At 37.9% G+C, this 14137-nt stretch overlaps 1 protein-coding gene across 2 annotated transcripts in view; it reads left to right on the top strand.

The window, feature by feature from the left end:
• The first annotated feature begins 170 nt into the window (after positions 1-170).
• LOC135729702 (actin filament-associated protein 1-like 2) overlaps positions 171-14137 on the top strand; it is a 56947-nt gene continuing 42980 nt past the window's right edge. The window contains exon 1 of one of the 2 annotated variants that reach the window (XM_073816162.1): positions 171-424. In XM_073816162.1, coding sequence (XP_073672263.1) covers positions 409-424 — 16 coding nt within the window. In that variant the 5' untranslated portion in view covers positions 171-408. The remainder of the gene's footprint in view (positions 425-14137) is intronic. The other variant, XM_065247527.2, reaches the window with a different exon arrangement.

The raw sequence follows: 14137 nt of genomic DNA, 5'->3' as shown, positions 1-14137 counted from the left end.
CACATTAATTTGTAGTAACCAAGGTTTAACTACAGTAACTTTTTTGTAGTGAAACTATCGTTGAAGTTGAGAATCACTGCCCTTCAGTAAACATGACCAGCGATGACATCATCAAGAGAGTCCACGTGATGTCGCTGTCGAGTCGCGGGCTCGCGCACAGAAGCTCATCAGGAGGCGGAGAGTTCAGTGATACACACAGTGATGTTGAGTGAGTCTGTGAGGCAGTAATGTAGCGCTTGTTTGGACAGTTGGGGTTTAATCGTTGTTTGTCTATCGCCTGGATATGAACGTTACCTCGACTCGCACATGAGTTCACTTTAATTTGCTTTACACGTCCGGGAACAAACAGCGATGAACTGTGGAAGCGAGCGACCACATTTGACTTGGAAACTTTGAGGATTTCCAGCGATGGACAAGCAGAAAGGTAAGGCACTGTTTCCAGATCAGTCTTGTGTAAATACGTCCAGTCAGATTTTATACTTTATGTTTCTCACAAAGTTTGCGATAGAAATTTAGTTTGTTAGTGTTTAGGGATCTCACTGTGATCTCTGAACTGGCGGTTGAAAGGTTCGAGGTGGGCGCGTGTCACTTGTTTACGGTCTGGTCATCTCTAAATGATTCATTGGTTCAAACATAGTCTTGTGTGGCTACTATCATTTATTTTATTCATTTTTTGCGCCTTTATAGAAAGTGACTTTCTGTACCCATCAGCAAAAGTCTTCAATGAGATCTACCTATTAAACATTTAACCACTTCACAATCTTTAAAATCAAAGTGCTATGAAATGGTTCTTCATAATGATGATATAGAATTTTTTCTGTTTATTTTTTTGGAAATGGTTAAAATAACAATTTTTTTTAGCTTTACCTTTACCACTACAAAGAGGCTTTTGTGTCCACAGAGTGATTCTGTGGATGTTAAAGGGTCTTTATAGAACCAGTCCGTCCAACAAAGAACCTTTTAGGAACCTTTATTTTCAAGAGTACAGGCAAAAAAAAAACATTGATCCCAGCACTCATTGACTCCATCAGAGGAGTGTTCAGTTCTCATCATTGATGTGTGTACATTGGTTCATTGTTCTGGAATGTCAGAAACAGACTGAGGGAGATTTCGGAAACAGCTTCCCCCGTCTGCCGCGGACCGAATCTCAAGAGAGGTGGGAGTTTGTTGGTTTGTTTAACTGAAGGTTAGAGAGCAGTGGTAATTTTACCAGCTCTGATGATGTGTAAAGTCTTGACAGCAGAAAATAAAGACCGCTTTACTCTCATCCATGCTCCATCCATTCATAAAACAAAACTTACCTCATTGATCATATTAGTTAGTACAGTCATTCATATATATAGTGAAAAGTCTGTATTTTTTCCTCTTCCCTATTCGGTCACATTGTGGTCAAAACAAGATCACACACACACCAGCCTAACCCTAACCCACTCTTTGTGAGAACGATCATAGATGTAAGTTTAACTTCCCTACCCTCTTACTCTAACCATAACCAAAACCTTAACCCTAAAACAGCCTTTTAAGGGGTGCCAGAAAGTGAGGACCAACCAAAATGTCCTCCCTTTACTCTCCTTGTCCTCACTTCACTGTAATATACATTAAATTGCATAATGTCCATTCAAAATTAAGCTCAACAATTACATCTTATATATATATATTTTTTTATCCGTTCTGCATTGGGTTATACAAGATACTTTGAAAATATTGCAAATATCGCAAGTGTTTTGCAATAACTGAATGATTTTTAATACTTCAAAAAGTTAAGTATATTCCAAATTTTTGTATGATGCAGATAGGTGAGAGAATAGGCGAGACCAAGAGAGTGATGTTTTCTTTTTCCCAGAAACAGTGTGAAACATGCATGTTTGTTATATAATTGTATGTTCTTAAAATTGATTTTACACACTTATGTATCAAATTCTGTTTATACAACTTTCTTTTTCTTGTGCAGCACTAATACAAATCCATGTTTAGTTCAGCTGTGATCGAGGAGCTTAAATTAGTTTGGTGGTTGTAATACTTCATCAAAGGCTTACAACAGCTTGGATTCATAAAATCAGAATCTCAGTGTTGTCATTCACCACACACCCTGTTCATCTGTTCGGCATTTATTATATGTACTATATGCATTTAGCAGACACTTTTTTCCCCAAACCAACTTATGTGTACTTTCTTTTCTTTTTTTGTTACTTAGGAGTCACATGACCTTGGTGCTGTTGTCTCCATGAGCTACATTTCTCAGCAGATTGTCTATAAAACACGGTTTTTGAGTATGCACATGTTTGAGACATAAGGATGCTTGTTTGGTTATCTTTGGGTTACACCCTATAGTGGCATTAGCTTTTATTTAAACATGTTTAGATGGGAATGCTGCAATGTTGATTCGTTTTTAAACACTGTGCCACTTCAAAGGCTTTAGTGGAGTTGTGGGCAAAATATATTGTGATGGTTTGAGTCAGTGCATCTTAATTCAAACTTGTATTGTTTAGTTAGACTCTGCGATAACCTCCAATGTAGATTTTGTTAACATGCGTGCTATGCCTGCACAATATTGCGGGAAGACTAACGTTGCAATTTTTTTGTTTTTCTGCCATGTGTATTGCGATGTGAGAAATACTGCATGACTTCCCCAGATGACTTATAGATCATGGTTTCGTCGGATGCACGTTGTTGCGTTTACGTGCGTGAACCGAAGTGAACTTCCTGTCTGTATTTATTTATCGATCTACATTACGTTACACAGTTACATTAGCTCAGTGTAGTAGTTGATACACGTTAGATATAATATGAATAAAGGTAATTTACTTGTCATTTTTTTCGCTTGTTATTTAAAATAAATAATTTAAAATGTCTCTGTTGTAGGGATGTGCATTTATGTCATTTTTTCATTTCGATTAATCCATAGGTCTGAAGAACGAGTACTCGATTAACTGGGGGCGGGGCAATCAAAGAGGCGGGGCGTACACGTCATGGTGAAAATGAAAATATTTTGATTAAAACACTCAAATAAAACTTAATTTTGAAGAAACTACGACAGAACAATGAACACATACTAGATTCCTAATTAATCAAATGTTTTTTAACAGAAACCTCTAACAGGAAAAGCTGAGTGATGAAGTGAAACTAAAGGGTTAATAAACACAAACCGAAGCCCTTTCTATTTGACGCACTCTGCATAATATTAAGCCTTTATACAACATAAATGTACAACGTGTCGTGCATCTATCTGCATAAAATGCAAGACTTCAACTAAGGTTTCAACTAAATTATCAAAAAAAAAAAAGAAAGTTTAACTCCCTTTGTGGATGTGCATCAAAAACAGCGCACTTTTAAACACGTCCAGTCAAAGCACAGGCTTCATAACATTAAGCAGCTAAGTGTTTTGCTATCATGCGCGTTTAGCTGTGTCGTGTCGTCCTCTTACCTCAGTCAAGATGTAATGGTAATGCTCGTATGGTTTTCTGGTATCTCTTGACATTTGATGTTTAAATATGAGATGATAATCCATTGAACTTTTGACGGCGCTGTACATTTTGCACCTGACTGACTGTATTTCCGAAAATCACGACATCCTTTTAAACCATAGTGCCTCAGTGATGTGAGTTGTGGCTGGCTTCACGGGATCGGCGGGCTGGCGGGCTGCCGCGCTTTGCGCGGATCGGTGGGTTTCTGCGGTGCGGTCGCGCGGAATTATCTGTTTGTTTTTGAATCACGCATGGTAATGTTACTGATGTCATACGTCGGTCTGCGTAGCTTGACACGACGTCAAACACGCATCTCCAGACCCAGTCTTTACTACCACATGCGCTTGTAATGCTAACCAGACATCCAAATGCCGCCATATCCACAATAAATAAATAAATAAATAAACCCACATGATCATCGTTTTCGTGATCGATCATCGATGCCACGTTCGAGTACTCGAGCAATCGAGTACTCGTGCCCATCCCTACTCTGTTGTTATAAATTCTAGGGCTGTGACGATAAATCGCATGTCCCATTAAAAATAAGTGTCTGAAATCGATTCAGAATCGCAAGGCTGCGAAAAGCAACTCGTTAAACAAAATCATTCAAAATATTCTTTTTTATCATAAAAAAACCTGAAACAATTTGAAGAACAGCAATATAAATATTTGTATAGACATTTCCTGGAGAAGTGTTTGTAATGGTACTTCTTCTGTGGCACAATTGGAGTTTCTGCACAAGAGCACCCCCTGGCTTTTGGATGTGCAAGGATTTCACCATAATTCCTTAAAATTCATTCATTGAGAAAATTTCATTTGCACAATTAATCGTTACTTACAGCCCCAAATTGATACTATGTTAAAGTCTACGAGAAGTTGCGTTTAGTCCACAAAAGCCGTTTGTTTATGTTGTTGCTGCTGAAACCGTCTATAAATGCTCTTTTTAACAGGAATTAACCTATGCCTTGCATTTTTTGTATAGCTCGGTATATATAATGATATTACATAAAGTATATTAACTCTTTTCCCGCCAGAATTTGTTAAAACGTTGCCATTTTTTTATGATTTTCAAAGTTTATGCCTTTCAGAATTTTTTTCTTTAAATATACAAACATACAATGATAAAACAAACCTTCTGCTTTCACACCCAAAAACCATCTTCATTTGTTCTCTTTTATTACATCTCAATTATGGGTAGGTTTCTTCAAAAACAACAAATTATGACTAAAAAGCTGAGATAATTGAATTTTTTTTAAATGACTTTTGTTAGCAATCAGATTCAAAACGATGATCAAAACATGCACAGAGTTTTTACTGTTTTTGGATAAGTGGATGCTTCAGTGGTTTATAGGTTGGGTAAGAGCGCCACCTAGTGGATATTAGCGGAAATATGGATTGCTGTAAAAAGCGTTTTCTCTTAATTGACGAGATAACTTGTCAACGGTGGGGTAAGAGTTAATGGTGACAGGCACAGGGGTGCACCTGTATTTTTACCTGTAAGGATGAAAGGAACATAGCTAAAATGGCTTACTCGTAGATTTTAATTTTAAGTTAGGGACGAGACCAAAAGTGGTGACACCTTAATCGTTTTGCCACTTTTTTTGCAATTAGCAGGAACCCTAAGGTCAGAATAGGTTGGGCATGTGTTGCAAGCCAGATTTAAACCTGCATTGCATGCGTGAACTGCTTTTGGATCCTCTGTAAACTTCAGAGAAAGATGTCGCTACTGTGGATCTCTGTGGGTTTCATTCATTCACAGACTTTCTATTGTGTTGGACAAAAGGGTCAACTGGTCAACAAGAGGTCAAAGCAGTTGACAAGAGGTTAAACCCCTTTTGAAGCACTTAAACAGAGAGCGCAAAATGTCTCTCTGTGTCTTCACCAACACAAACACACATAGTGGGTGTTCGTGGCATTTCCGAAATGTTGACGACGCCCATGCACCTCAGGGCATTAGTTTTGCTAATGAATCAAATGAAGAAAGCGGACTCGCCTCCTGACAGAACGTGACTGCTTTGGTTTCCCTGTTTGCATGAGTGTGAATGGACCCTCACAGAATGTGATGTTTTTGGGAACATACAATGACCCTGGCATATCTGATTTCATTGGTTAACTCAAAACACAAGAATTAAGAAATGACTTTTGTGTAGAATTTTGTCCAGAAATAGATTTAAAGTGTTGAATCAATGATACAAACAAGCGTCCTTAAAGTTTTGATGGACACAGTCGTTTTCCTTAAGGGTTTAGTCATGCAGAATGAAGTTAAATATAGAGAGATTACATTTAATTGAAGAATAAGAGTACAGTATTTACCTTGTCATGGGTGACTGTGACTCATATGAGATTGGTACAAGCTGTACAACCGGCATTAATTTTCAGCATTTAGAAGATTACAGTAAACTAAACTGTGTTTACCAAAAACCTAGTCAAGAAGTATCACGTTTACTTCATTGTGTATACAGAAAGTAGACGTTTAGGAACAATCTGGGTTAAATAAAACATACGTTTTTTCAGTAACATTGGTGGCATATTGCTAATTAGCATAGAAAATCGTTGTTTTGGTCGGAGCCAATGGTGTAGTGGACGGTGCTCCGACATATGGTGCAGACGCACTTCTGGCGACCCGAGTTCGAATCCCGACTCGAGGTCCTTTGCCAATCCCATACCCCTCTCTTCACCCTATACTTTCCTGTCTTCTCCTAAATTACTATCCAATAAAGGCAAAAATGGCCCAAAATATATCTTTAAAAAAACAAAAAAACAAAAGAAAATCGTTGTTTTGCACTTGCAGAGTTTGTCTTGTGAAGGAAAGCAGGCAGATCTTTGGCCACTGTGGCAGTTTTGGAAAAATACAAATGGGATAGATTTCATTAGATTTCCCAAGATCAGTCTAAAAGGGATAGTTTACCCAAAAAAGAAAATTCTGTCAAGTTTAACTCACTCATATTGTTTTAAATCTGTATGAGTCTCTTTATTATGTTGAGCTCTAAAGAAGATATTTGATAAATGATTGTAACCATTTTTTTAATTATATAAACTAGCATAGCTTTGGACAGTGTGTGTTGGCAGCACATGAACACAACATCCCTACCATGAAAAAAAATCCACCCTCTCCTTATTTTTAATCTCCATTAAACCAAAGTATTCTCATTAGACATGCTGTTTTGATTCTCTTGTTTATGTGACGTCATACTGATAAAGCCCCGCCCACGACCACTGACTCACTGGTTAATTTTACCCAAGAGCTTTTCTAAATCACGTTGTAGCAATATGCTGCTAAAGATCCTATTGTCTCAGACTGTATTAATCAGATCTATCTTTAACCAAAAGCGCTCACTGTCTGTTGGTAAGGAAGTGTGGAGCTGTAGCACATTTGCATTTAAAAGTAAACACGTGAACAGGGCTTTTTTGCTCCCACCCAAATAGGGGCATTTGGGACATGTTATAACAAATCTGTGGGGTATTTTGAGCTGACACAGCTGTGTTCAGAGACACTTTCTAGGCACATTTGAGACATTAGCCTGGGTGCCAGCCAAACTTAGCCCTGCCCACAACATTTCAGGTCGGGAAGTTCGGTCTGGAGTCGCTCCGTTGTGGCGCAACTATGCTCGAACTAAAGCTGGTTAAACCAATCAAATTGTCAGGTAGGCCTTTTTACGATGATGGACAGATGATCAACAGTAATGTAATCAACCACGTCACCAAAGAGCGCTTGTGTTGAATCCGTTTACAACAAAGATGGCTGCCGCTGGAGATTTTAGATGTAAATATTCTGCCATTGAGTCTGTTCTAGAAGATATCGACAGTGCAATGATTTTAAAAGGGAACAGAGAAATGCGATCAAGGTATTTGTTGATTGGAAAGATGTTTTTACTAGGGTTGTCACGATTCACCAAATCCTCGATTCGATTACATTTTCCATTCTAAGGTCGCGATTCGATTCTCGATTTTTAAATTGTTTTTTTTTTGAAAGACAAAAAATGATATGCCATTATTTTTATTATAGTTTCACATTAATATGCACATTGCGTGCTTTTCCTCGCATGGGGGTTTGTGGGCTTTACTTTACGCGAGAGAGCTTGTAGAGAGAGGATACCTTCTTGCACGCACATGGACTTAATGCACGTGTCTTGGACTCCTCAGCATGTGATATAAAACCAGTGCGTCATAAGCAGCTGTGCTTCTGTCTGTCTCACGTGCACGCACTCTCGCATCTGATTCTGTCCAAAGTCTAAACATAAACTTAAGTAGTAATCCTTACGTATACGTATTTGTTCAGTTTTATGCGTTTCATGCGAGCTGAGGCAAACTATCCCTTTTGTTTAAAATATAACCCGCTGCATCTTGGCGGCTCTCTCGCGTACGTGCAGAGAGCTGCGCTCTGTCTGAAGTCAGATTACTGGGTAGTAATCTTGTTCATGATATGCATTTCAAGGAGTTGTAGCAATACGTCCCTCATGTTTAAAATATAAATCGTGTTCTGCTGAACCGATGTTTTTAATGGCACTTCTGAGAGGTTTATTTTCCCCCGCTTGGCAAGCCGACCGGACGTGACATGGGGGTGGCAGCATCGACGATTCCATTTTTTAATTCGAAGTTCGAGGTTGTGACTTAATTTCGATCGATTTCGATTTAAAATTGAAATCGTGACACCCTTAGTTTTTACTGTCCCTCCTACGGGATTTGGCAAAAGTTTAATTTATCACCTGACTTCGATGTTCGCTAAGAAGATGGGACACAATAAAAATGCGTGCACAATAACGTGGATATAAGAGATAGTCTGACTGTATGACTAGGCCTGTCGCGATAAACGATAAATCGATTAATCGCACGGTAAATAAAACGAGCTCGATCATTTTTTTCGGCCGCAATAATTCACATTTGCATGCTTGTTTGTTTTCCTTGTCTCTCTCTCTCTCTACCAAAGAGACTGGATGACTGCTCCGTGCAACGAGTGACAAGAAGTGAACCCTCGTCAGTCATTTGTCAGTCGCATGATCTGTGTGGGGAGGGGGGACTCCTGGCGTAGCCTATCACAGTAGGCGTACTGAGGAGGATGAGCGCCGCGTGAGGAGTGTAGCAGGAGAAAACACTTGAGACGAGAGTTGGAGAAAAAGATGGATTTACTAGAGGCTGTTTACACTTGTCATTAACATGCGTTTTCATCGATCGGATCACAATGTTTTACGTCTTTTCTGACTTTTCTGACACAAGGTGAACAGTGCTATTTTTAGCCTTTCATTGGTAAACTAAAGCGGGTGATCTCCGCAGTTTCATTTTGCAAGCGTGTGAAAGTTGCGCGATCTTATTTCATCAATTGCGCTAAAAATTCTGAGAAAGCTTTAACATATACATGTAGAAAATACTGTGCAGCATGTTTACTTGCTTAACAAGCAGTGGACAAAATATTAGTTTGCGTCCATATAAACTCATAATTACTCCCGCTGGCGTTTAAATGACAGTGGAGAGACTCGCCCACCGTCTCGACAGACCACCCCCTCACAGTATTCAGGACAGAAGCGGTCGAAAGTGGACAAAAGAGACGGATTTAAATACCAGGTGTAAACGTAATGTGTCTCTCTCGTCCACTTGTGATCTGATCAAAAACACATCTTAATACCAAGTGTAAACAGCCAAGTTTCAAAACCAAACGCTACAGCTGCAGTGTGGGAGTACTTTGGATTTAAACCTAATGACCGAGGTGAACCACTAAACCTGAACGAGCCGTTATGTCGCATTTGTGGTAAAAATGTAGCACTTAAAAGTGGCAACACGACAAACATGCATATGCACCTAAAACGCAATCATCCTGTTATTTTGTTCATTTCTTGTGGATATTTAAAATGTCTTCCAGTTCCAGTATTACTTATTGTTTAGAAATAAAAGTTTATAGATCTTTGAAAAGGTGTATCTGCATTATTATAATGGTCCCGGAGCAGCAATGTTATCGTCTATCGCGATAAATTCCGAGGCAATTTATCGTCTAGCAAAATTTGTTATCGTGACAGGCCTATGTATGACTTAGTAAATAACTCGATGTCGTGATATGAATGAAATGTTGTAAACATAGTAGGTGTCGATGTACGTTCGTTAACTCCAACTTAGTACAATCATGATGTTAGTCTCATTGTAGCAAATAACTAGCAGTTCAGGTAAGGCTGCAAAAGGACAGACACCATTTCAACATACATCACACACTCGGTTGCTCTCATTGGTTGTAGGTTGAGTGCAGAGGCATTTTTTGTCCTGGTTCGGTTAAAACACGCCCCATGATCACAGCCCAATGGAGCGGTTGACTCAAATTCTGACTGGAATTGAGTATGACAATGTCAGGCCACTGAGACTTATATTACATCTTGTAAAAATGGACGTAGGTGGTGCCATATGTAACTTTTAGAAGGATCTCTTGACAGAAATGCAATATAATTTACATAACTATATTATCAGTGGTGTATAAAGATCTTACATAATGAACTGTATTGTTTTTATTATCTTAGAATAAGCCGTTTTTATATAAAAAAGTGTCAAAGAGCTGAACTGTAACTACGTTGCGACATACGGCATTGTTCCTGAGTTCTGTTCACACAGGAAGCGTGCGTTCCAGGTGTTTTACATCAATGTTACTACAGTAGGTCCTCATTCCGGGAATGTTACCAGGATCAATTCCAGGACTTGTTTGCGTTCACACTAAAGGAAAACTCTGGCAATGTTATGGTGTGTGAGATCAACACACTGTGTGAAAGGGTGTTTTGTTTGTTTGTATTACAACCTTTAGGATGAGATAATTTTTTTTTTTTTTTTGGAAATTAATAGCATACAGATTCCACTTAGATATATTTAATCTGGAAAATTGTGATTGACTAAAAGATCATTTTAGTGTGGGCAAACCATGTTTTTGGTTCACAAAACAAAAACTGTCATTAATTGTTCAGGTAACATGGTGCAGCATTAAAGGGATAGTTGACCCAAAAATGAAGAAAGAAGAAACTCATACAGGTTTAGAACAACAGGAGATTAAGAAAAATATGACAGAATTTTCATTTTTGGGTGAACTATCCCTTTAAGAATCAGTGTAAGTAAACTTTTGAACTTTTTTTAAAGAAATTAATGTATTACTCTGTGTTGTGAACTTAAAACATTACGCTCTAAAGTGAAATGGTTAGAAAATAGGAAATTCAAAATACAGGACACGCGATTTCAATAAACTCAAAGGCGTTAAAGGATGTGGGTTTGTTTTGTGTGTTTTTAGTTTGGATGGAAACCAGTAGCTGTCTCTCAGCTGGTTAGTCTGACCTTTGAGACGTTGTTATGACAATGCCCAATATTTATCCTCCACACATCTTACAGTTCAAAAGTGAGAATGGGTGGGGCAACATGTTATTGAACAATTGTTAATAGCTCACAGTCTACGAGAAATGGAGGACTATTAAAAGAATAAAATCTTAATTAACCTGAACATAAAAAACACACAAATAAATGTGAAAATGAAACCATACAGCCAAAATGGTCCTTCCGTGGCATCATATGTCACCTTTATTTTTAAGACAATAATGCAGTTTATCATTGTTTAATGTTTAAAATTATTACATAGACCCTGTTTACACCTAGATTGAAGGGATACTCCAGCCAAATATCAAAATTACACCATGATTTACTCACCTCAAGCAATTTGAGATACATATGTGCATCATCTTTCTGACAAACACATTTTGGGTTATTTTAGTAAATGTCCTTGCTCTTCTAAGCTTTATAATGGTATAAAACAGGGATTATGAAACATTGTCTGACTTTAAATCCCAAAAAGAGTGCATTCATCCTTCACAGGGGTAATACACCCGACTCCAAGGGGTTAATTAAGGTTTTCTGTGGGTAATCCAGTGCCACTGTTAGCCATTTTGCTGTCCTAAGCATAATTCCTTTATGATGCCCCCCACCCGGACCCGGAGAAAAAAAACTTTTGTTTATGCCAGTTTAACTTTTTACTAAACATATAACTCAATATCAATAACACAATAGCAGCATCACAGTAGCCTATAAAACTTAGAACAGTAAAACAAGAAATTAAAATCTTCACAGCTCTGTAGGGCTGTCACGATTTTGAAATTTGGCTGACGGTTAATTGTTTAATAATTTGTGACAATTAATTGCCTGTTTATTGCTTTGACATTTAATTCTCATACATTTTTTGTTTACGAAAAAATTCATAGATAGTTAGAATTATTTAAATTAAATCTTTTGCAAGGTTTATCCGGCAGTAAATATTTATACACATAACACATTTTTAAAAGTCATCTGATACTGTCTCATTTATACAGGCGCTGCAGCTCCCCCTTGTGTTTTTTAGAGAAATGTGCAATCATCGCGGTGATCTGAAATCATTGCGATGAGGTCAAACAATTGCGATGAGACGGTTATTTAATCATTGTGACAGCCCTACAGCTCTGCTGACTTTGTTAACGTAGATAGTTAAGAAAGTAACAGCTAGCTGGCGTCAGTTAAAATGCATATGCATAGGTAAGGTTTAACAGTAAAATCTCAATTTAGCTTGCACCAAATAAATTATAACAACATAGTTTGTTAACATTAACGTCAGCAAGTTTGAGGCCATTATTGCACATAACGATTAGCAGCAACACATGCACATTTCCCATGAATAAACCTGCAAGTGATGCACGGGCATCATCTCGCAGTTTCTTGTACTTTCTTTTCTCAAATCCTGACTCCTGCTGTCTTTTTGTGGCCATTTCCATAAAAGTTGCCTACTGTCTGTCAAACTTTGTCAGGCGCCGACGCGATCAACCTGCGCAGACCATCCAATGTGAGGGGGGCATACTTTCTAGACTAGAGCAATTAAATTATCCCGTTCCCCCTTTTTAGTTACATATACATGGCTACAAAGTGCCTAATAATATTTCTATAAGCTAATGAAAAAATATCAGCATTATAATTTTTTTTCATTAGGCTATTATTTTTGGTGCCCCCTCAGCACTTGGTGCCCTACACACAGCGCGTGATGCGCGTTATGGGAGCGGCGGTGCTGGGGTAATCGATGCGATTTTGTAGGAAGAATATCCACATAAAAGGGATCAAAGAACAGCTTTTTACTCTGCTTCTGGTAACGGCTTACTGTGCTTCTGGTAACTCAAGTGATTTACGCGAGAGTTTTAGCATAGCGTTCATTGCCATAGGTACTAGGGGTGGGCGATATGACCAAAATCTTATATAAAATCTTATATTGAATCTATAGGATTCATTTTATATCATAAGGAGATCACGGTACAGTTTTCTTTAAGGTTTTTATGTTATTCAAATCTTTAATGCCATACAATTCTCACAAAAACTTTATAAAAGCATAAAAAGAAGACAAAAAACAAACAAAACTTAAACTCACTGATCCGTCAGTGATGAAATAAGGATAATAAATAGTAATGTATATATATTTATTAGTGATAGACAGATATATCGGCCGGCCGATATTTGCGAGTTTTATGTGGCTGCCGTGTTCGCCAATTTTTTTCCGGCATTATTACAGAGTACAGACAAAGTGCTGGAAGCCGCAAGCGATTGCAGGTCATTAGACTAAAAACAACCAACCTTTCCATGACAACATCGGAAGCTCGGTCATACACACAGAGTGTATAATTCTACGTTAATATGTTCAGTTTAATTCAGTACATTATTTTATTTTTAAATTGAATTAATTAAACTGAAAAGTAACTCGCATTACGTAACTAAAATATTAATGTGTACATTTATAAAGTAATGCGTTACTTTACTCGTTACTTTAGAAAATTAATATTATTACGTAATGCGCGAGACTTGTAACATTTGGCATTATCATTGTGTCATTTTTTATGATGTAAATTGAGTGAGCAAAAGCAGTATCGGCTCCAAATATTGGCTCAAGAAAATCGGCAGCCTGTATTGGTCATCGGCTAAGGCTGATTTATCAAAACAACAGGTATGGGCATCGGCATTGAAAACTCCATATTGGTCGACCCCCTAATATTTGTCCTTTAAAAAGATAGAAAAGTGATTTATTCAAGAGCAGTAAGAGATTTTCTCCAAATGCTGTTTGATTAACATGAGTTACAGAGATGAGTAGAATAAGGTAACTTCCCCTTTAAGACCAAAGTCCGGATCCAAAGTTTGGGCACCCCTGACAATTTCCATGATTTTCTTTTATAAATATTTGGGTGTTTGGATCAGCAATTTCATTTTGATTTATCAAATAACTGAAGGACACAGTAATATTTTGTCATTTTGTTGATTTGAATACCTGTAACTACTGATTAATTGGAACACACAATTGGTTTGGTGAGCTTATTAAGCCTTGAACTTCATAGACAGGTGCATCCAAACCTTAGAAACGGTATTTAAGGTGACCATTTCAAGTTGTTGTTCTCCTTGACTCTCCTCTGAAGAGTGGCAACATGGAGGTCTCAAAGCAACGCTCAAGTGACCTGAAAACAAAGATTGTTCAGCATTATGGTTTGGAGGAAGGCTGCAAAAACTTATCGCAGAGATATAAGCTGTCAGTGTCCACTATGAGGAACATAGTGAGGAACTGGAAGACCACAGGCAAAGTTCTTGTTAAGGCCAGAAGTGGCAGGCCACGTAAAATATTGGAGAGGCAAAGTCGAAGAAAAAAAAAAAGGTCTGTGCATCGTTCA

The sequence above is a fragment of the Paramisgurnus dabryanus genome, chromosome 11 (genome assembly GCF_030506205.2).
Source record: "Paramisgurnus dabryanus chromosome 11, PD_genome_1.1, whole genome shotgun sequence".
NCBI lineage: Eukaryota > Metazoa > Chordata > Actinopteri > Cypriniformes > Cobitidae > Paramisgurnus > Paramisgurnus dabryanus.
The sequence above is the reverse complement of the archived record's forward strand: the minus strand, read 5'-3'. Positions and strand labels throughout refer to the sequence as shown.